The sequence below is a fragment of the Brachycentrus maculatus genome, unplaced genomic scaffold (assembly GCF_059751285.1).
Source record: "Brachycentrus maculatus isolate JH-2025_06_01 unplaced genomic scaffold, ASM5975128v1 h1tg000315l, whole genome shotgun sequence".
Classification (NCBI taxonomy): domain Eukaryota; kingdom Metazoa; phylum Arthropoda; class Insecta; order Trichoptera; family Brachycentridae; genus Brachycentrus; species Brachycentrus maculatus.
This window is the reverse complement of record NW_028281064.1, coordinates 3,976,922-4,001,522: the sequence shown is the minus strand read 5'-3', so window position 1 is coordinate 4,001,522 and position 24,601 is coordinate 3,976,922. Positions and strand designations below refer to the sequence as shown.

Below are 24,601 nucleotides of genomic sequence, written 5' to 3'. Positions count from 1 at the left end.
CAAAAGAATACCCCTGTCATTTAATTTTTCAATACGCAAAAGCTTCGGCGAATCCACATCAACATTTCGTAGGCGTTATTCTGTCAGCAATGGAAAATTCACGAGAATTATCATTATATTTTATTATACGTGATCATTTTTTCCCCCACACTTTTACAAGTGCTAACATTTGTTCATTCATGCACATATTAGAGTACAAAGGAATCGGTAAAAAATTGAAACGGTAATATTTCTGTCAATGTAAATCCTATGCCGAAGAAACAAACAAAATTTTATTAATAAAATATGTAATTTAACACTGTTAAAATCTTTCGACAAAATTGTCATCACCAACCTTAAAGATTATTTACTGTTCTTTAGTAGAATCCATATTAAGATATGGAATTAAGTCTTAGGGACGTTCGACGAAAACAAATTTAAAAGTGGTTCAAAATCTGCAAAAAAAATTGTACCCAGTCATATATTGTATATAATCAAAGAGACAATCTTATCTTGTTATATAAACATTTAAAATTACTGCCGGTATGTGGAATATTGTGGATGAGTATCATCGTTGAACAACAAACTAGACAAAAATATCGGATTTTTTTAGTTCACTGATACACGATTTACACAAAACGAAGGTTTGAAAGTCCCAATAATTAACAATAAATATGGGAGTCGAACACTGCAATATATCGTTTCGAACATTTTTAATTTGTTGCCGACGGATGTTAGAGGTCAAATTTAAATATGTAACAAAGGCAAAATAAAGGAATGGGTAAATGATCAAGAGTTAATTTTATGAAAATCGTTCAATGTATTTTCTTAAGTTTTCTCTATTTTTTGTGTGTTTATAAGGTTAAAATGGTTAAAAAAATAAAAAATGTATTCAAAAAGAACTCCACCGACAAGACACAAAAGGTGGCTTGGTGAGTCTCTGAAAAATATATATTTTTTTAAATACGTTTAAAATTGTGATTTAAATTTAGGATTTGTAAATTTAACGTTGTCGTGAATAAAGTTGAAGATTTTTATTGATCGCACTTTAAGGCAATATAACTATGAAAGTTGAAAAGATGGAAAATTACTTGATATTTGGACATTTTTATCAAAAACTTTTTTATAAAAAAATTCTGTATCGAGTTTCAGTATCTTTTACTTTCTACCCGTTTTCTGCCTGATGTATGAGGATTATGTAAGAATGTTTCACGTCTGCTGTATTGATGTAAAATCCGAGCAATTCTTTTAAAACCAAATTTCACATGAAATTGCGATGAATTATTTTCCACATTCTCGTACGTTCACTCTTGACTAACCTCGCCCAGAGGTAAACAATTTCAAGAACTTCATATTAAAAAATAACCCCGTTAAACTGAAATTATTATAGGTGTAATATTTTATCGAAAAGGGGAAATATTATGTTCTGCGCCTTAGGGAGATCACCGAATCAATCTTTCTCCCTTATAGCCACCTAATGGGAGGTAATGGTGGCTTTGAGATATGTAAGTAATGGTGGATGGAGATTGAATTTTCAATTCAAGTGAACTGAACCGTGCTGAGCTAATGATGTTTTGCAGAATTCTCACCATGAGTATGCGTATAAATAAAAATGTTAATATTAGGTAGTTAAAAATTTCCAAATTTCTTAATGTTATTCACCGATTACTTTGAATTTTTAACACAAAGCTGCATTCAAATAGCCGCGATTTTATAGTGACAGGTGTTTTTATCTGGGACAGATTTTATGGATTTTTTTACTGCAATGGCAGCGCCATCTATTAAACATTTCTCATGGTGGACGTCGTGTTTTTTGAAACCTGCTATCACTAAGCATTTTCAATGTTTTGATAGCATTGTTTTTTTACAGATTTTAAATATTTTCATTGGTTTCCGAGCATTGTAAAACTATAACTCTTTTCTTTCTTTTCCATTTAATCAGACTGAGCTAAATTATATTACTTTACTAAATTATATTACTAGTTGTACCCGGCTAAAGCCGGGTACAACTAGTAATATAATTAGTCACTCTCCTTATCATCCATTGTTTACTTTGTGTAATACCACTTTTATAAACACTTATTTGTGACCACTGGTTTTGGAAAATTAAAAGAAAGACGACAAAAAAAATATATTTCAAAAATTTTATTTTAATGACCTGATGATGGAATAATTTTCTGAAACCGGCAGTCACAAATAAGTGTTTATAAAAGTGGTATCACACAAAGTAAACAATGGATGATAAAGAGAGTGTTTTATAACCGTACAACAAAGTTATCAATGCTTTTGATATACAAAATGTGTATGTAATAAATCCCAAACATATGTTTTTAAAAAAATTAATTAAAACATTTATTTTTTATTTCAATTACAACCAATAAATAGTACTAAAAAACGAAATATAATTGAATATTAGACAATGGACCGTTTTCTTGACCTTTTCAAATAAGATATTTATGCTGTAATCTTCCATCGTACATTTTCATATTCTGAAGGTATCGTGTTATTCATGTTTTGGCGTAGGCGATCACCTATTACACTCTTTACACAGAAACCACTAACTCCTTGAACATGTCTCTATCCCTTTCCAACTGGAATCGCTCCAGGCCATTCCATTTTTTTACAGGCATTTTTTAGAATCTGTCCCAGTTACTTTTTGTCCTCCATCTTGTCTTACGAGATACGGAGAAATACAATTATTTTTAAGCTTCACAACATTTTGAGTGTCTCCAAATACTTGTTCACAAATCGGGGTTTTCTCCACTCAGGAGTTATTTAAGTTTAAATAAGTCCTAAGTGGGGACAACCCAATGTTATAAAGTATTACGTAAATGAAAGAAAAAAAATGCGCGTATTCGAAAACAACGTTGTTTTTTATAAAATTTGTATAAAAATTGAAGATTTTGAACAAACCAACATTGATTATTTTTATTTTTATATACATTTCATAAAACATTGCAAGATTTATGTTTTGTTATGAAATTCTTGAAGGAACTTCATTTTATTTATTATAACAACAACTTTTTAGTTTCGTTCATTTTAAATATTTGAATACTTGTAGGCACTTATTGTTTTATCATATAAAACATAGTATTGTGACTTTTCTTTTGCGACCTTTCATGAAAAAAACTTGTTGCATTTTTTTTAGATAATCGACGAGCTAATAATTTTCCATGTTAAACGGGTTCTTATGCCTAAAACAACAAAAAAATATAAATTAAAAAAAAATAGCAACAGAACAAACAATTCGCTCACTCCTTTCAAGAACGTCATAAATAAAAAAACCTGATTTTTCAGGAGAACGTTTTTAAAGTTTATAAATATAATCCAATGTATTAAAAATAAATATCAAACCACTTATCGAACTTTTTACTGTGCAACAAATCTTTTTAGGTAAAACCTGAAGGTTTTTTCTCCATTTGAAAAACATTTAGTCTCTTTAAAAAAATAATTAAACAATACCTTTTCATGAAAATGCAAGAACAACACATTCTGCCCTGTAGCGGGTAAATATTAAGTTAAAAATATGCCTCTTTTTCTGGGATATACTACATTTTCTGGGCATTCCAAAAACATGCACAACTGAAAATTTACGATTTTTGATTTATGGCGTTCTTGAAAGGAGTGAGCGAATTATTAATATTCCACTGTACAGCTTATTTCTTTTAATATTATATTTTAAGTAAGTAAAGTTTGATATGATCGAGCCTTTAACTAGCCTTCCTTATGTAATAATTCAGACTGGATGAAGCTCCAAGTACAATACACTGGGTGCCCGAGGGAATATCTGGACAAGTTTCTAGTTTGTTCAGTCATTTGTTTTAATGATTCAGCTCCTAACACTGACTGGCTAGGAACTTATTTGCCCTTTGAACTGGCCTACTTCAACTTTTGTTCAAAAAACCTATTTCACTACTAATTGAATCTAATATATTTCAAGTTTCTATAAGCCCATATATCTATTTTAAAAAACAAATTATTATTTAAAAAAAAAACAAAATCTATATGAGTTCTATTACAACATTAGCAGAAAAAAATATATTCTTATACTTTTAGAAAATACACAGCTTTTTGCTAACGCCATCATTATATTTTGAAAGCGAATGCAACATAAAAATTTCGACACGCACCGTGAGAAGACGTCTTCAAAAATCTGGATAACGAGTCTCCATAGCGAGAAAGAAACCGATAATAATAAATATGTAACTGAAGAGCAACCTTTCAAATATAAAACTGACCCTTGAAATCAGTAAATAGTGTTTTTTTTTAATAAACCACGCCCCTAATTGTCGTAGGTAGCAAGTTGACGGATAGCAAATAGTAAGTAGCAGGTAAAATCAAACAAAATACAATACAATTAGAAAGAATTGCAAGAATTGTAGTATTCAAAGACATAAACCAATTCTCTAGGGGGTGCCTAACATATGTGGGCAGGGCTGTACATGGTTTTAAAATATTCATATTCCTTACGATTTTTTTTTAATATTAAAGATTCTTGGGTTTGCCTTAAGTTCAGGAAATGATTTCATATACCCAACGCTTTTATTGATCTTGAGTTAAATGCTTGTAAGACCAATGATAAAATTCTTAATATTATTTCACCAGTACAAGAAATCACACATGTACATATATAATTATGTACGACATTTTATGCTATGTCAAGAAAATATTTTTATCATAGAGTTTTCAATTTTGGCCGCTCTCCTTACGCAAAGGTAATTTGAAAAGTTTTCTACAGACTGAAGGAAACAACTGGGAAACAATTTTCTTTTGGGGTAAGAATAGCCTTGGAAATAATGTAAGCTGGTATTTCCCAAGAGTACAGGATATTCTGCTTGCACCGGTATCGATTTAGGGTCGCGTTTGGTTCGGGAAGTATGTACTCGTAAGAAACTAAGCGAGGACACCTGCCCACCGTAATATGAACACAAGAGTGCCGTTTCAAGGAGGAACACTAAAAATAACACTAAAAAGTCTCAAATAAAACTTCTATCTTGACTACTGTTTCTCTCCTCAGAATGCCACAACACAAAAAAAAAAACATATTTCCTGTCAACGTATTATTTTTATTACCAGAATGCTCTAAATATTTTCTCCTTAATTAGTTGCACTATCCTTCCACTTCTCCGTTCTATGTTTTCTTGTCTCAGAGTGACAACCTATTTTTAAATTTAAGGTTCATCAATTGTTCACAATATTTTGAATGTGTCCAAATACTTGTTCACAAATCTGGGTTGTACCGCTTATGAGCTGTTTTTATATTTTTTTTCACATGTCGACATTAAGAAATAAAAATAATTGGTCAAATTATGTAAATTCCGGCCTGGGATGAGGAAAGTTTTTATAAAGAAGAGACTCTTTATATTTTAATGTGAGGTCCGAATCCTAGATACACTCAAAATGTTAATACACGCTTTGTGAGTGCGTTACGAGTGTAAGATTCATATCAATACATACAATAATATGCTGTACAATAATTCCTCGAGGGTCAAATATTATTAAGCTTAGTATTTGAAAACAAAAATTGGACCTCTTCAAAAATATTCATGTAAGTAATACGATAGATATTCAATATTCTAAAAAAAAAATTAAATTTTTTTAAGTTATTGTACATGCAATTTCGCTACGCGCCATATGTCAAAATACGCATTATTACTGCCTTTAACTATACGTTTCCACAAATATACTTTACGTTACATAATAAAATACAAGAATATGACCTTTTCACGTTTAACCTTCATTTTACGATCTTTTGACCCCAAACGTTACAGCCTCTGAAGTTCCATCAAAATTGTATAACGTTTAAACTTTTTAGTATCCCTCCTTTATATGCGGCACCGCGGCGCGCAGAGCCTGGCGGCGCGACGGTCCCCAAAGTCAACCGTAATAAATTCCGGCCGACTTTTTATTCCTCCCAGACCATCTGATGGAATGCTGTGAATACTTAACCGTAGTATTGCATGGTGAACAAGTGGACCTGTCCCACGCTCACAAGTCTATGGGCAAATTCTACCTGACCTTCTTCGTGTATTTTTAGGGTGCAACAAAAAAATAGCCCCAATGGAAATAGCCCCTCCGTGACAGATCTGTGAGTGAGTATAACTTATTTTATAATATACAACATTTTATGTGTGTCCTAATACTTGTTTACAAGTCTGGATTATCACCAATTAGGAGTTATTTCTTACATTTTTTTTAATTCATCCCACCATAGATGGCTATTTTGAACTCGCACATACCGTGTTACAAGATTGATCAATATATCTAGAAGCTTCAAGAATTTGAGTAGTGTGGTTGTAAATCATGTGATCGATGTGATCACTTATACCAGCCTAGCATCCCATCTTTTCACTCAACAGAAAAATAACTAAAGGTCCAAATAAAGATTTCCATTACTCAAAATCATTTATTTTTATTTAGTAAAAAAATATTCATAAACAAAATTGGATGAATAATTTTGCGCCACCTTGAATACGTTTGTACAGTATAATGCAGCTGTCTAGATCACAATTGTCAAATATGATTGATTTACGACGTCATTTGCAAAAATTATAACATCTTCCAATGAGGTGATTAATTTTGCGCCACCCTGTATAAATACGTTTGATACAATTATTTATGTAAGTGTTACACAATTTATCTAATTTTAAGTAATATCTGATATTCTCTAAATATGTACATATAGGTACATACTATACATACCACTTACTCAATATTTACGAGTATTATCATTATTCCATACATAAATTATTATACGTACATTATACACAACGAATTACAAATTGCGTCAACAATAACAAAAAAGGGTAGAATATTATTTTATTATGGCTATTAAAAATTTTCGGAACGGCACAGCTCAAAATAATATATATTCCATTTCTCTTTGAAATTCTACATAATGTGTTTACTTTTGTACTAAGCACACAATTCCTAAAGCACACCCCTACGAAATATTTATTCCGCTTGTATTTATCCGTATTTATGTTATTTTACGTAGGCGTATTTACAGACGTTCATTGTGTTAAGGCAGTGGTCGGCAAACTTAGTAGCCAAAGGGCGTTTGTCCACTACACGGAATTACACGGAATTTTACCATCCGGCACGTCAGTTGGCGTTTAAAACGATGATTGGCTTGTGCTTTTATCCATCTTTCTTCGGATCGGTGCGTGAACACGTTGCGCGTAAATTTGGTAACGCTAAATTGTCGTCGTCGCTTTCATTTTTCAAAACCGGACCGCCGGACGGTAAAATTCCGAGTAGTGGATAAGCACTCAAAGAGCGAAATATGCACATAACAGCAAATTTTTTTAAATAGTGAGACCCAAATGTGTTTGCAATTCTAAAACTAACTAACTAACCAACCATCACGCCACACCACACAACTCTGTCTTTGCAAACATTCTTCGCCTCTTCCACATTCATGCATCTCCTCATACATACCCGATGATTATTACGACTCCTGACCCGGCCGCTTTCAAGTATTTGACATATTTGATTGTGCCATGTTTTCCTCGGTCTTCCTCTGCTTCTTTTTCCAACTACATTGGCCTCATAAATATGTTTAACCGTTCTTTCCTCATACGTTCGACATGTCCAAACCATCTCAACACACCTTTCTTAATTTTATCAGTAATGCTTACTCAGCCTTGCATTCTTTCCTTATTTCATCATTTGAACATCTATCAAACATCGTTTTGCCACACATTCCTCTGAGGGGTCGCATTTCTATGACCAAAATATACATACTCGTATTTCACCATTTTTTTTTGTTTCTTAGATTAACCTTTTTTTCTAAAACAAGAATTACATATTATTTTTTGATATCTCAACATAGATGAAGAGAAATATGGAAGTCTGAGCATTTACGGGGTGTACGACCGTCATAGGATGGTTTAAGTGAGCACACGTGTAACATTCACCAATTCTACCCATGATTTACGACTACGCTACTCGAATTCTTGGAAATTATATATATTATATATATATATATATATATATATATATATATATATATATATATATATATATATATATATATATATATATATATATATATATATATATATATATATATATATATATATTGGTAATATGTCAAAAAATAATATGAGAAACAACTCCTATAACTGGAGATAATCCAGATTTGTGAAGTATTTGGAAACACTCAAAATGTTGTAAAATAAGAATTAGGTAAGTAATACAAGAAAAAAATCTGCTTGTTAGCAATATTAAAACTAAAACAGAAAGAAAAAGATATTCGATATTATCAGCTGTCGAATTAAATTTTGGCCTACGTCAAGAAAAGCACTTAATCGAATTTCATTTCATCTAAAGAATTTTTCATTGGAGCGTTTGAATATTTGAACAAGTTCACGATTGCAAAAGCTCACAATTATTCTTAATTCGGTAAGATTTTTTTAAAAATAAAATTCAGGAATTTTAATTATAAATGAAGTCTTTTTTGTATATTAGAAGCATCGTTAACTTTATGGGATGGTAATATAACACTCTTCCTTATCATTCATCGTTCACTTTGTGTAATACCACTTTAAATAATACTACTTCGTGATTACCGGTTTCGGAATAATCATTCCATCATTTACATTTGACCTGATATATTGCAGAGCAATAAAATGAATTAGTGTTTCTATTGCATAAACTTTTTCGGTATATATATATATATATATATATATATATATATATATATATATATATATATATATATATATATATATATATATATATATATATATATATATATATATATATATATATATATATATATATATATATATATATATATATATATATATATATATATATATATATATATATATATATATATATATATATATATATATATATATATATATATATATATATATATATATATATAAATATATATATATATATATATATATATATATATATATATATATATATATATATATATATATATATATATATATATATATATATATATATATATATATATATATATATATATATATATATATATATATATATATATATATATATATATATATATATATATATATATATATATATATATATATATATATATATATATATATATATATATATGTATATATATATATATATATATAAATATATATATATATATATATATATATATATATATATATATATATATATATATATATATATATATATATATATATATGCGCGTGTACAGAATTACGTAAATTAAATAAAATTACGTAAATTCCTTAACAAAAAATATTCAATAAGGAAATAAGGTTTAGGGTTGATAATCCAGTTAAAATAGGGCAACGTTAGATGAGAATTTCCATCTGCGAAGGGGACAAAAATAAGTGAAGTGCTCTGAAACGTCCTCGATAAATTGAAGGATCATAACAAGAGTGCCGGGTCACCGAGGTCAACGGGGTCACTCTCCCACTACCCTCTCTACACATATGTACATAATAAATATATTGGCTCTCCGATATACAGATACAACATACGTCCGTATTACGTGGGGTAGTCTAAAACTATTTTTTTTAACTAACTAACCACCACACGCCTATGCAAACATTATTCGCCTCTTCCACATTCATGCGTCTCCAAAGTCAATACCTATATTCAACCAATTAAAATCATTTCACAACGTGGTATCATGACTAAACTGTGCGTTAACATATAAGCGTATAACACGTATATAATGTATCACTCTATTTTGGATCCTTTGCCAAAAAAAACACATAAAAACCCTTCCTATTACTGTATAATTATTTACAAATTATTATTTATTTGCATATTTCCTTTTCGCATATTCAATAAAACAGTATTTGTTTTTTTTATTATTTTACCCCATACATTGAGCTTCAGCAGTCATTACGCATCATAAATGAAATATGGACAATTCGATAACTGGCAAAATTTCATCGTTAAACTTAATTCCTGAATTCCCTTAACAACAATTTGAAAAAAACCTATTTGTTAGTAAAACCTCTATTTCTTTAAATCTTTTGCGACACGAGTTTCGATATAAAAATATATATAAACATATCAAAGTAAAAAGTCATTATACTCCATGAAGGACTTATTCATGAAAGATATCAAGATACCAATTATCAAAAACATTTTTGAGTAAGGACGAGAACGGATAAAAATATCATAAATATTCACTTACCCACTAGAATACCACATTATGTACCGGATGCTGGATGTTTTTCACAAGATCGATGCAGTACTCGCACTTCTTGATTGCACCATATTTTCCCAACAACAAGAGATATAGAATAGAAAATAATGCACTTTTAAAAAAAAATAATCACCAAATAAATACACAAATTACACTTTATCTCATAATTTTACTTTATAATGTTTTAAAGTTAAGAGAAATTTATAAATAACGACTACTCAAATATGAGCAGGATAGAATATCACATTATGTACCGGATACTGAATGTTTTTCACAAGATCGATGCAATACTCACACATCTTGATTGCACCATATTTTCCCAACAAAAAGAGATAAAATAAAAATACTGCATTTATTTTTTTAAATAATCACCAAATATATACACAAATTACACTTTATCTCACAATTTTACTTTATGACATTTTGAAGTTTAAAGAAAATCAATAAATAACGACTACCCAAATATGAGCAAGATAGAATACCACATTATGTACTGGATACTGGATTTTTTTCACAAGACTGATGCAATACTCACACATATTGATATTGCACCATATTTCCCCAACAACAAGAGAGATAGAATAAAAATACTGCACTTATTTTTTTTTATTATCACCAAATATATACACTATTTATACTATATCTCACAATCTTGCTGTATAATGTTTAAAAGTTTAGAAATTCAATAAATAAAGACTACCCAAATACGAGCAGGATAGAAATGTACATAATAGTGGATGTTTTTCACAAGATCGATGCAATACTGATACGTATTGATTGCACCACACTTTCCCAACAACAAGCGAGATTGAATAAAAATACTGCACTTATTTTTTTAAATAATCACCAACTACACCGTATCTTAAATTACACCGTATCTCACAATTTTACTTTATAACATTTTAAAGTTAAAAGAAAATCAATAAATAACGACTTCCCAAATACGACCAGGATAGAATACCACATAATGTACAGGATGCTGGATGTTTTTCATAAGATCAATGCAATACTTGAAAATATTGATTGCACCATATTTCCCCAAAACATGAGAGATAATATACAGAATAAATATACTGTACTTTTTTTAATTATCACAAATACATACATAAATTACACTATATCTCACAATTTTGTTTTATAATGTTTTAAAGTTAAAAGAAAATCATAGAATAACGACCACCCAACTATGAGCAGTATAGAGAGTTAGGGGTACAACCACAGACTAAACAAAATAAATATTCGAAGAACTAACAAGGCAATTTCGTAACATACAAAATAACTTTGCAATAAATTCACTTTGTATCTTAGTACAACTTAAATATAGGGTGTTTTTTTAAAGGTATACAAATTCAAATTTTCCTTAATAAATCAATGGTGGCACCCGCCGTGTGGCATATTGCGCCATTTTGTTGAAACCATAACTGTGACACATCAACGCCATTCAACTGAGGTACGAAGAAGTCAGTAATCATGGTTCTGTAGTGCTCTCTATTGACCGTAACATTCTGGCCGGCATCGTTTATCACTTTTAATGGATCTAAAGGCGTCTCAACAATGGCTTCTAGGTTTTCTCCACTCCGAATTCGGCAATTCTGCTTATTGACAAAGCCATTTAACAAAATGTGCCTCATCGGTGAACAAAATTTCGCGTTAAAAAAGAGGATCAAACTGAATATCGTTTTCGACCCATTTACCAAACCTGCGATGCGCATAATGATCATTCAGTATATTCATCGTGAATGGCAAAACGCACTGAGTACAAATCAACTGTCCACTGTCAAATTGATAGTCTGTAGAAACAATGTAGAAAAAATCACCCTTTATAATGTGCATTGGTTTCAAAGCAAACAAGAGTGTTCCTATTCATCAAACATCAAAAAACTTTCGAAAAATTGCCTAGTTTTCATAAATGTTATTTGTCATCTTCTTTCAAACCCTTATCCGCACCTCAATGGTGCATAAGGCACTGCATCATATAAACGAAGTGCTATCTTGATCGTCTTGATCGTTAACGCGTGAAGAAAGGGTGATCAGCCCTCCGCTTCAGGTACCAGTCCAGGTTAATATTGAATAAATATTGGAGTGAAAAAATCACTTAAATTTATTTAACCCCCCCCCCTTGGGAATCAAACCTGGGACCTCCAGAACGGTAGCCGAGTGTGCTGACCATTACACTACGGAGGCAGAATTCAATTTATACTTGAGTTAAATTAAACAATGTGTTGACTTGCGTATACAAAAATTGTTTTGAATTATTATGGGGATAGAATCCGATGAGCCGACTTTTTTAATTACTACCATTGTTTTTAATCTTTTATTATTTTAGTCATTGAGAATAGCTCCAAAAGATTTATAATCGGTAGACTGGTTTTCAATGTTTAGATCGCTTACTCTAATAACGATCCTTTGTTATTTAATCCTTTGTCTATCTAAGCACATTTTCTAGACCCGCTTTAGAAATTCAAGTTTACCCCTTTGAATTAAAAAATAAGTATGTATTTATTAATGATTTGTGAATATATCCCAGCATTATTGATTCATTATATTTTACCGAATTGTATAATATTGTAATAATATTATCTACCAACATCGATTCATCGTAATATCGATGTATCAATAGTCAAATTGCTCTGTTTAATTCTATACCCTTGTCTCGACATTCAAAACCAAATTCTAGGTAAATTGTTTCAACAAGACCTTACCCTAATTGATAGTCTAAAAACCTATCATTTCTTAGTAAATGTGTATATATATATATATATATATATATATATATATATATATATATATATTTATATATAAATATATATATATATATATATATATATATATATGTATATATATATATATATATATATATATATATATATATATATATATATATACATATATATATATATATATATATATATATATATATATATATATATATATATATATATATATATATTTATATATAAATATATATATATATATATATATATATATATGTATATATATATATATATATATATATATATATATATATATATATATATATATATATATATATATATATATATATATATATATATATAGATTACATGTATATATATTTTTTTATTAACATAAATTGTAAACATTTATTTAAATCACAATTTTAAACACATATTTTTTAAAAAAATGCAAAGATCCTTTTGGTTTTTGTCGGTGAAGTTCGTTTTTAATATTTTTTTTTTATTGTTTTTAACGATTTTTAACTAATATACACACAAAAAGAGAGAAAAATTAAGATTACAAACAATTTACAATTTTTATAAAATTAACTCTTGATCATTCACCCATTCCTTTATTTTGCCTTTTTTCCATATTTTATTTTGACCTTTAACATCCGTCGGCAAGAAATTAAAAATGTTCTGAACGATACGTTGCAGTGTTGGACTCCCATATTTATTGTTAATTCTTGGGACTATCAAACCTTCGTTGTGTGTAAATCGTGTATCATGGTTGTGTACTAAAATATATTAATATTTTATATATTTGTATATATATATATATATATATATATATATATATATATATATATATATATATATATATATATATATATATATATATATATACATATTTAAAAGAAAACGAGTTATTGAACGGTAAGGGGTAAAATATATAAAAATGTATCCAATAAACATACATATATATTCATAAAAAATGTCAAATTCCAAACAGGATAATAACTAATCATTCACGAAATAATTTTTTTTTTTTATTGTTTTAGTATTCCACACTTTTAGTACAATACATACGTCACGACTGCAGGAATGTGTACGTAACACGATTCACGTACATATTTTGTAAATAGCATGCTCTCATTTTTCCATTCTAACCACAGAGGAAAACTTCACCCAAATACATGGGTTTGTTAAAATTTCCTTTCGCTTTTAAAAGTGTGCTTTGTGTTTTCTCGTTTGTAAGAGAAGCAGATATATGTCGGATAGAACTTTTTTACTCGTAGCTGTATTTTGTGAAAACAAAGGCATGCATTGTGAACATTACCAAGTATATACCACTTTTACTAATCCGAGTTATATCAGGGTTATTATACCGTTTGATGAGATAAAATAGTAATATAATAATTACATACTCACGACGGACACATCGGTTACATACGGAGGTCAATGTTTTGACTACCTAGTATCCTTCTTCATCTAGCCCTTATCCGCACCCAATGGTGCATAGGGCACTACATCATACTGAAGCAGTGTTATCTTGATTATTATTTACATGAAGGCAAGGCGATCACTCCTGCGATCACCTTGCCTAGGGGACCATTCTAGAGTAATATTAAATAATAAAAAATTGTGTAAAATCATAATACTATATTTATTTTCACCCCTCTCCCTGAGAATCAAACCCAGGACCTCCAGCACGGTAGCAGCAGCTAAACACCCTAACCATTACACCACGGAGGCGGATCGCCTATGTAGTAAAGATAATACTAACTTTTCTTATATTCGATCAAAAAAGAATTATGTATTCCATAATTTTCTATTCGGTATCATCAAGTTCCTGACAATACTAATCCACAGCCTGTTTCCAACCTTCGAATTCATATTTGTAAATAAAAATGTAAATACATACTAGTTTGTTCAAAATCTTAATCTCCTCAAGTTACTCACCAATTTCTTTGAAATTTTATTCGAATACGCACGTGTTTCGATTTATCTATCTTTTTAAATAAAATCACTTGAAAACGAGGGGAGCCTTTTAAAATTATTTTATTTTATATATTTTTTTCTATATACATACATATTTATTTTTCCAAAATTATTCACCGATTGGAAAATCGGTTAATAACTTTAATAAGAGTTTTCTCTTTTCTTTCTTTTCCATTTAACCAGACTCACAGCAACGCGATGCTGGGTGGAGCTAGTTTTAAATAAAACTATATAGTTGTTATTTTAAAATTTATGAAATAAAGTTAGTTATCTACACAAGTTGCTAACTTTTTCTAGTCTGATTTTATCAGTTTAATAATAAATAAATAACACTTGTATAATACCAGATATTGAGTTAATACCATTCACTTTTCGATGAAAACAACTGTAGTTTTTCAAAACTAGTCGTGTGTAATGAAATAAAACTCAATAAGTGGTATTACACAAGCGTTTAAAAAAATACATTCAATCATTTTTTGATATCTCAACATAGATGAAGAAGAATATGAAAGTCTGGGCATTTAAGGGGCTTACGACCGTTATAGGCTATAAACCTTGTAAATGCCCAGACATCCATATTCTTCTTCATCTATGTTAAGGTTGTCAAAAAATTAAATGAAATAACTAATATAGTTGGAGATAATCCAGATTTGTGAACAAGTATTTGGACACACTCAAAAAATTATGAAGTAGAATTGTAATGAAAACAAACACGAAAACGCATTTTAACATAAGTCACTCTTCAGGCTAAATAGCCTTAAATAGCAAGTATGTACTTTTGCCATTTTAGTTCAATTTATAAGTTCACAAAGTTAATGCCGAATCAATACATGAAATAAATAAATGAATGCAAATTTGAATTGAATTGCTAACTTTCTCCATGTCTCGTCTCTGTGTTGGAGACGCCTGGCCGTTGCACTGTCTGGGGAGGCTGTGGGGTGCAGCGTGCAGCCTGCGCCCCCCTGCGCCCCTCACCCCCTGCACCCAGCACAGTGGGTAGTAAGCAGGGAGGATGCAGGCACTATTGATTCACGTGGAAACTGCCATGACCGCTCCTGACCCCGCCGGAGGCAGCATTGCACTATTATCAGATAGGATATTGATGGTTAACAACCAAATATAAAGATATAATCATTTATGTTTGAAGCAATAACTTTGTGATTTTCCATTTTATAATTAAAATACAAATAAAATAATAAAATCTTACCGATTATTTGCGTAGTTGGTCGATTATGACGACCATAATCAGCGCGTACAATGCGCGAAAAGTGGCTACGTTTAAATCACCACTTTTATAGTAAGTTTTAATAATTTCAACTCGTTGTTCCTTTGTTGAACGATGCATTATCGTAAATGGCAAATATTTATTAATTGATTCGGCAGTCACTTTGTGGTAAAATCTATCCAATTTTAATTAATGTTTTACTTTGTAAATGACTAAATACCAATACTGGTATTTACTAAGTAAAACATTAATTAAAAATGGCAAATATTTAACTAATATTATGACACTTCAAATGACAGTTGAGTACAACAGGCGTCAAATGCCAGCGTTTTCATCTTGAAACTACGAAATGAATAACCCTGTATAACATCGTTTTAAAATCACAGTAAAAATATTTTATTTTAACTTAGTTATAATGTATACCGGTTTCGAAGCTAACCGCTTCTTTTTCAAGACATCAGTCTTTTCAAGAAACCGGTAGACATTGTAATTAAGTTATAATAAAACATTTGTAGTGATTTTAAAACAAAGTTTTGTTTTATTTTTTTGTTTTTCCATATTTTTTTTTATATTTTCTCATTTGTTTATTTTCAATATGCTTCTTACCTTATGTTTTTCTCATTTATTTCTTTTAAATATGCTTCTTATGCGTATTTATTATGCATGTTAATTGTTTTTAATTTTGCCATGTTATTTTTTTTTAATCTTTTCTGTAACTTTATTATTTGTGTTCCAGTCTTGTTAACTTTAATCCCGTGTCCCAAAATGAGAAATAGAAATTACTTATCGGGAATATTATATATATGACTTATGTATGTAATATGTCTTGAAAAATAAATTAATTAATTAATTATAGCCAAATATAAAATATAGATAAAAGGTATTATCACTTCTAAGAATATGATATATTTTGACGCACTCGTCATTTCAAAGATGCAATTTAATTTCCCGTTGTGAGGATTATATAAATTTCAACAATATTTTTTTTACTCAGTACGTACTGTAAATCGGTTTTAATTAGGGCCTAGTATTTGTCAAATAACAACATAATTTTCTTTAAACCCAGGTAAATGTGACGTGAATTTTTTTTGAACATCCTCTTTCTATTGAAAATATAAGTTATTCTTTGATATAAATATGTGGTTTTGAAAAGAAAAGAGTACAAAAGAGAAAAAGGTAAGAAGTTTTAAAAAATCAATACATATTCTAAAAAACGAAACAAAAAATACAATGTATATTCTTTTTTAAAAATTGGGCGTGACGCTAAGCTAAATGATTTTTTTATTGCGAGTGTGGCCTTAAATCGCATAATCTCTCACACCTTAAAATATAATTCTGAATCTTATCACCTATAACAATGCATAGAGAACAGGATTTTATTTTTTACCCTTATCCGCACCCTATAGTGTATAATAGGACACGACGTTAGACTGATGCGATGTCTACTTGGTCGTCAATCCTGTTTTGAGCTTCTTTACTTGACTCATCAGCATCCCTTCGAATATATTCCACCAATTTCTAGATCTAGAACCCAAGACGGATCTTCTTGCCTTCGTATAATAATCAATAAAATTAGGTACCACAAAGTTGATTCGACGCAGTGCCCTACGCAATAAATTAGCTTAATTTTTTAAATAATTAATCTAATTTAAATTACTTTTTCATTAGGTGGATAGATGTTTTTTTCATCGATGTATCAAATGAAATAAAATTAAATATTAAAATGATTCTAGGGTAACTCATTTCTAAAATGTTTTACGGTGAAAAATAGCCATGTGCCGTGCCTAGCGGAGTTGAAAGAAAGTATTGCAGTGGTGTACTCGTACAATAAACTTTTCGGATAATTAATTAATTATTCTGTTTTTCAGAATTCATCGGATACTAACATTTTTCCTCGGGGGAATGTTTTATTTGCCGACATAAAAAGATGCATAATAAACCTAAGGCAGTGCCGTCCTGTGAATTCAACTTATTGTTTTATTAAACTTAGTATGGAAAATATAAATAACGAATAAATAAAATAATAAAGTACAGAATTTAGGATTAAGGTAATCCAGACATTGAAAATGTGTTCACACCGTTTCTCTCAATAATTACAGTGCCACACTATCAGTGATTATTTACTTGCATATGTATAAATATTTATCCACAAAATTCTGTTCTGCTAAAAAAACCACAATAATCACTACAATTACAAAAAAACAACAACAAAATGTTATCCGTCAGAACAGTTCCATATACATATTTACCAAATGCCAAAATACAGCATTATTGTTATATTGTATCAAAGAAATATAATACACAAAATTGTTTAAAATATTTTGTAAAATGATGCTGTTTTGATATTCAAAACGTGAAATTTAAATCGTCGTTTTCATCCGTCACAATGTTAGTGCGTATTAATATAGTAGAAAGGTAACCTATTGAATTAACTTTATTTATACCCGTAATTTATTGTTTATTATAATTTATTATATCTTTTATCGGATTCAGTCTGAATTGCCAACCTGAAACCTATTACGTCATTTTCATATCTCCGTGTAATCGTCATTATGAATCATCCAAATCAAATGTGATTACGTGGTGACATCGCAACATCGCATCATCATCTTAGAATAATAAAAAAAAACTTCCGAAACTTGCAGAACCCATACTAAATGATTTTTCGCCAGAAATCATTAAACTATACGATTTTCCTTCACATAATTAACGATCAAGTTTACACCACGTCGTTCCGATGTGATGCCCTATGCACTATATAAGTGCGCATAGAAAAGAAGAAATAAAACTGATTGAATTATATTTTCAGCTTTTCTTGATTTTTCTTACACAATAATTAAGTAAATCACCTATATAAAAGTAGGTACCTGTTTAACATTCAGAGAAATTGGTCCGCAGAATAAGCTAATATTTTGTGTGATATTACGAAAGCAATATTTTACTATTGATTTAACAAATAAGAAAATTAGAATATTATTACGAAGCACCTTTGAATACGACGCGCGCCGCGTCTAGACGGATCGTCCACCCCTCCACCCGCGCAGGCCTCTCCTCACTATCGTAGTCCTTTCCCACGGCCGCCCACCATCAGAAAGCGGGAAGACGCACGGGACTCGGGTTGTTGGGCGGGCCGTATTTGTTTTCATCTCGTCTAGGAGGCGGTGCCAGACACTTGCTTCCCCGCGAATTATTACAAAATTTTAATAAAAATATTTCGAAAGTGACCATCGTGTTTTAAGTTTGCTCAAAGTGAGTAAAAATATTGTCTCTGCTCGAACAATCAACTGTCAGTTTTGACAAATTGACAACTCTCGATCTTCCATTTGTTTTTTTCGTTTTATAAACAAAGTATTTTATGAGTTTATTTTTTTTTTACTTTTCACGTTCGCATACACAGTTTGAAACTATTACGTTTTTGTATCTCTATTTTTAATTTATAATCCTTTACTTGCAGAATAATTATTAGTTACTTCATAAAGTAAAAACAAAGGTGTATTTACATTCTACGCAATTTATTTTCGCGAACTGTTATTTGTTTTGTTTTGTAATTGGTTTTTTTCTTTGTTTTAGTTTTCAAAATGGAAAATGACATTAGCAAACCGTATAAGCTTTGCGACTTGGAGAGAGAAAAGCGCAAGGGGGTCGTCGCGACATCTCTCGAAGACTTGATGTCGAAGATCCCCGAAAAGTTAGAGTTTATCGCGGATAACACCGCCATAACTGTAGTCCTAGAATCGGACGGCACGGAAGTGGACGATGAAGAGTATTTTGCCACTCTGGAGCCAGACACGAGTTTGATGGTGCTTCGCGGATCGGAGAGATGGTCTCCGAACGTGCCGAAGTGCCACATCAGCCTGGACCAGACGGATGATGCGGGGATGGAGCCCAAAGGTCAGGTCGCCAGTCTGGTGGGCCGACTGCAACACAACTTGTGCCATATCTCTCTGTTGGGGGGACAGGACCTGGAGCTGCTATCTGACATGGACCCGGACAGTCTCGCCGACATTGTTTCGGAAAAAGATAACAAAATTTTCCTGGAACAATTAAAAGAGGCATCTGGAAGGTATGTAATTTTTTTGTCTATTTTCACATATTTATTTTATTTTTACATTTTGATTTGAAAAGCTAAAGTACATATCGCTCACTCCTTTCAAGAACGTCATAAATCAAAAACCGTCAATTTTCAATGTGCATGTTGTGGGAATGCCCAGAAAATGTACTATATCCCAGCAAAAGAGCCATATTTTTAACTTAATATTTACCCGCTACAGGGCAGAAAGTGTTGTTTTTGCATTTTGAAGAAAAGGTATTGTTTTATTATTTTTTTTTAAATATTAAATATTTTTCAAATGTAGAAAAAACCTTCAAGTTTTACCAAAAAAGATCTGTTGCACAGTAAAAAGTTCAATAAGTGGCTTGATATTTATTTTTAATACATTGTATTATATTTTTAAACTTTAAAAGCAATCTCCTGAAAAATCAAGTTTTTTTAATTTATGACGTTCTTGAAAGGAGTGAGCGATATATAAAAACTCAAAATGCTAACTTTCAAAATAATTTATTTCTGGTTGAATTCTTTAAATTCAAATCTTTATTCAAATACATTTTTATAAATTACTTCACACTTTTACAGTTCTGCCTACATATTTTGCATGTTTTTTTTTTTTTTAAACCTGTAAATTTTCATTGATTGGTTTAGAACTAGCTTTGGGGTGTTTTATTTCCACCGATTATGAAATATTTTGAATGACATGTGTTTTGATATTTACGTCATGATTTTCTAACAATATTTGTCCATTAAAAATTTTCCCCAAGGCAGCCCAAATTCCGATTTTTATTTGTCAATATAAATTGTACAACATTTGTAGGTTTTTATTTATCTGGTTGATAATTCTTATCATACAATTATTTTATCATTAATCTTTTATGAAATATAAAAAAATATATAATTTAAGTTGGGGCTGTGCTCCCATGGTTTTTATTATAGTATTGCATAATCCTAATCAAAGTTTCTGTGTTCGTGCCCATTCTACCATAACTCGATTCCTATTTTATTTACGGACTGCTTTGTTCAACAAAATTTAAATTAAAAAAACAGAAATATTTCTTTTTAAATATAATTAAATAAATAAGATAAAAAATTGTTTTATCTACTTCTTATTCGGATAATGTACTTGGTTCATTAGTCATTTAGAAGCTGTCAACGAAGCTCAACCAATACAAGTAACACCACCAACTGAAAGAAACTCTTGTACTTTGCCATAGTGAAATTGCCTACCCTAAGGAAAATCTCAAAAAAGTCAGTCCATGAATGTGATTTTGTGAAAATCAATCACTCACCGTAGCGACCAGGCCGGTCACCAAGCTATTTTTTTTCTGTTCCCTAATCTAATGAAACACCTTTGTGGAAAGGAAATAAGATATTTATAATTTACAAGCAGAGTTTCGCACTCAATGTTTATTTACAATACAAAATATGTTTTTTTTATTGTAAAAAAAACTTAGGTCTGCTATTATTTGGTTCCATTTTAAACCCATTTTTACATTTTTTTCCAAATGTGTAATGTTATAGAAGATTGCATTCAGAGGTCCTTTTTACCCATTTTTAACCATAGCTTAATTTAAAATAACTTACCACAACTATTATCATGGTTTAAAATTTCCCATTTGTTTATTAAATTAAGATTTCTTACTTACATTTCTTTTTACAGCTTATATCTGGTAGCAAATTCATTACTCAAGCAGTGGTTTTGAGCTAGTCATATAATATAGTTTTAGTATATATTTAGAGACCATATTCCAGCCGTGAAGTAGAGCAGCTCCATTGGGAATTATTACTTAAGTAATTTGGCTCATAAAGCCACGTTGTTAACCTCCCATACTACATTACATAAACGGACTTTTTTTAGTATGCAATTATAATGAACTCTTCATTTAGGACTATTTTTGATGAAACCCAGAATTGAAAAATTAAAAACCACAAGGGTTTAACCCTTAGCACTCCTCAATTTCTAGCTAATTATTTTCTATCTTCCAAAAATTCCTTAATTTATTAAAAAAAAGTTTTAAAAAAAGGAGGTTTTACATTAGTTTTGTATTGTTAAATTTTAGTGTAAATATATTTTTTAAATATAATGCCGAACTAAACTCGATATCATAGTAAGCTTAATAAATATGATGTTCAGTCACACTCAGTATAAGAATGTAAAGGGTTGAGATATATTTTTAATGCATTAAGGATGGAATAATATTTAGTTGATCATTATATCCTAAAAACCATAAAAATACAAGTAAAATGTCAATAACAGTTTAATCTTTTAACTTATGGGATATTTACTTATATACTCTCTATAGCTCCAAGATAGGAACCGGAGTAGTCTAGTATTGCAGATATCTCCGGTTTACTATTGTTTTTTTATATCTTAATTGTAGTTGTTTGATTACATGTACACATTATGTTTTTTCTAGAATCCTGTTGGAAAAACGACAGGCACACGACGCGATGGAATTACTGAAATTGTACCACCAGAGTGTGTCTAATGGGACCGACGAATTGTCTGCAAAACAAGAGAGAGTTTAGACTCCTAAATACTTTCATCAATCAACACAAATACTCCTCTACCCAAGTGTTGTTTTCCTCAAAATAATGAACTGATCATATTATTCCCCTATGGTTTATTGGATGTTACAGTTATTTCCCTTTTATTTGAATATCCTCGATTAAACACCTCAAACCTGACCTGCACTTTCTAATTGATGAAAGTAAGAATATTGTACCCTGTAAAATGATCAATTGTCAAGGTTTTAATGCGATGGTAAATACTAAAATTATTATAATAACACTTATGTACACAATTTTCACCTTTCTAAAATCACAACCCCTTTCACAATTTTTAGTACATATTGTGAGATGCTTCGAATTAAGTGTAATATTTAGTTTTATCCACACACTGTAAACTTCTAACAATATCCTCACAACGGTATGCACGTTTTGTAATGAATATGTGTAATGTTTCACCAAACATCTTACCATATTCATATAGACCCCTCTTATGAATATTATCGTAAGCCACAAAGTGCAATTTTACAGGAGAAATATTTAAACATTTCAGTATACAGTAGTTCATTTATAAAATTTGTATGAATTGCATTTTTTGTTTTGCTGGAACTGGAGGTGTGATAAAATACACAATAAATTCAGAATTTTTGGTTTTCGGCTTATGATAGTATACATAAAATGTGTCAATATGTATTTTATTAGTTTCTAGCTGTTATGTTTGATTGATAATATCTACTTATTTTTTAAATTGTACTTTGAATGATAGTTTTACATATGAAGAAAAAAATTTAAATCTATGGGTTTATTTGAATTGTATACTTGGTATCTTGATGATGTTTAAGAATTTTTTTTATTATTTGACACAGTGTTATATTAACTTCTTTGTTGTGAACTTTATTTATAAGATGGAAATATTGTATTTTCGATGTTTCGTCGCAGTTAAATAATATAAAACTGTATAATGCTACAACGAAATTGTAATATTTCTGAATTTATTGCATCATCCAGTAAGCCATGGAGAGAATGAAAATGAAGAATTTTTTGTAATTGAAAGTGTTTGTTAATTTTTCAAGACTGATAGTTGTTAAAAGTTTTTTTATGTTTTGGCATTAGTCTCTAGTTATTACAAGCCCACAAATAATGAAAAAACAATTGCTCAACCATTAAAGTAAAAATAGCTGGTAAGAGCGATAGTCTTACTTTCCTTTAAAAGTAAAGTAAATCTGCTAGGGATTGAGAAAGATTTTTTAAAAAGAAACACCATCAGTATACTCCTTTGATTAGCAACAAGAATAAATATGCTAGATCCACAGAAAAATTAGTTTATTTACAGAATTTCAACTCTAGACGTGATTGAATGTGTCCATACATGTGTACACATACATACATATATTTTATTGATTACAGCGAATGAATGATCATTTAGTTTAGTTTAAATAACCAATAGAGTTTTATCATATTATAGGACTATAAAGTTACTTCCCTATTATCAACATGTGTAGTAAATGGACCCCACACCATCTTAAAAAGATAAAATATGAATGTGTCAGTTTGCTTTTAGGAGCTTTAAGAACTTGGAACGGGTAATGGATATAATATTATAAACGAAATACGAATAATTATGTATTCACTTCTCATCGAAATATTCACCCATTACACATTATTCATTTGATGGTTTGCTAGAATTTTAAATACATTATCACAAAATGTTTGACACCAAAATATTAAGACATTCTTATGGTATATTTACATACATAGGAAATAATTATTGTAATTTACTAACCCTATACGAATATCCCTAGTTATTAACCCCTTTATTACCATGTTATTAAGAATAAAATTATTTGTATGCACAGCTATATCATAGTAAAACCCCAAAACAATTTTGTCACAATTCCTACATTTTATGTAAAACAGAATGGCTTTTAATAAAGAAAGGAATTGATCTCAAAAAA

General features: G+C 29.8%; 1 protein-coding gene across 2 annotated transcripts; it reads left to right on the top strand.

Moving 5' to 3' along the window:
* Nucleotides 1-19,173: 19,173 nt before the first annotated feature.
* LOC148304524 (DNA fragmentation factor subunit alpha-like) lies at nt 19,174-24,601 on the top strand. Of its 2 annotated transcripts, none has more exons than XM_088268250.1 (3): nt 19,174-19,336; nt 19,658-20,150; nt 22,556-24,601. In XM_088268250.1, the coding sequence occupies exons 2-3, from the start codon at nt 19,666-19,668 to the stop codon at nt 22,665-22,667; spliced, it is 597 nt and encodes a 198-aa protein (XP_088124376.1). In that variant the 5' UTR covers nt 19,174-19,336; nt 19,658-19,665; the 3' UTR covers nt 22,668-24,601. The 2 variants fall into 2 exon arrangements, with proteins under 2 accessions (XP_088124376.1, XP_088124377.1); XM_088268251.1 differs by lacking the exon at nt 19,174-19,336 and adding an exon at nt 19,377-19,577.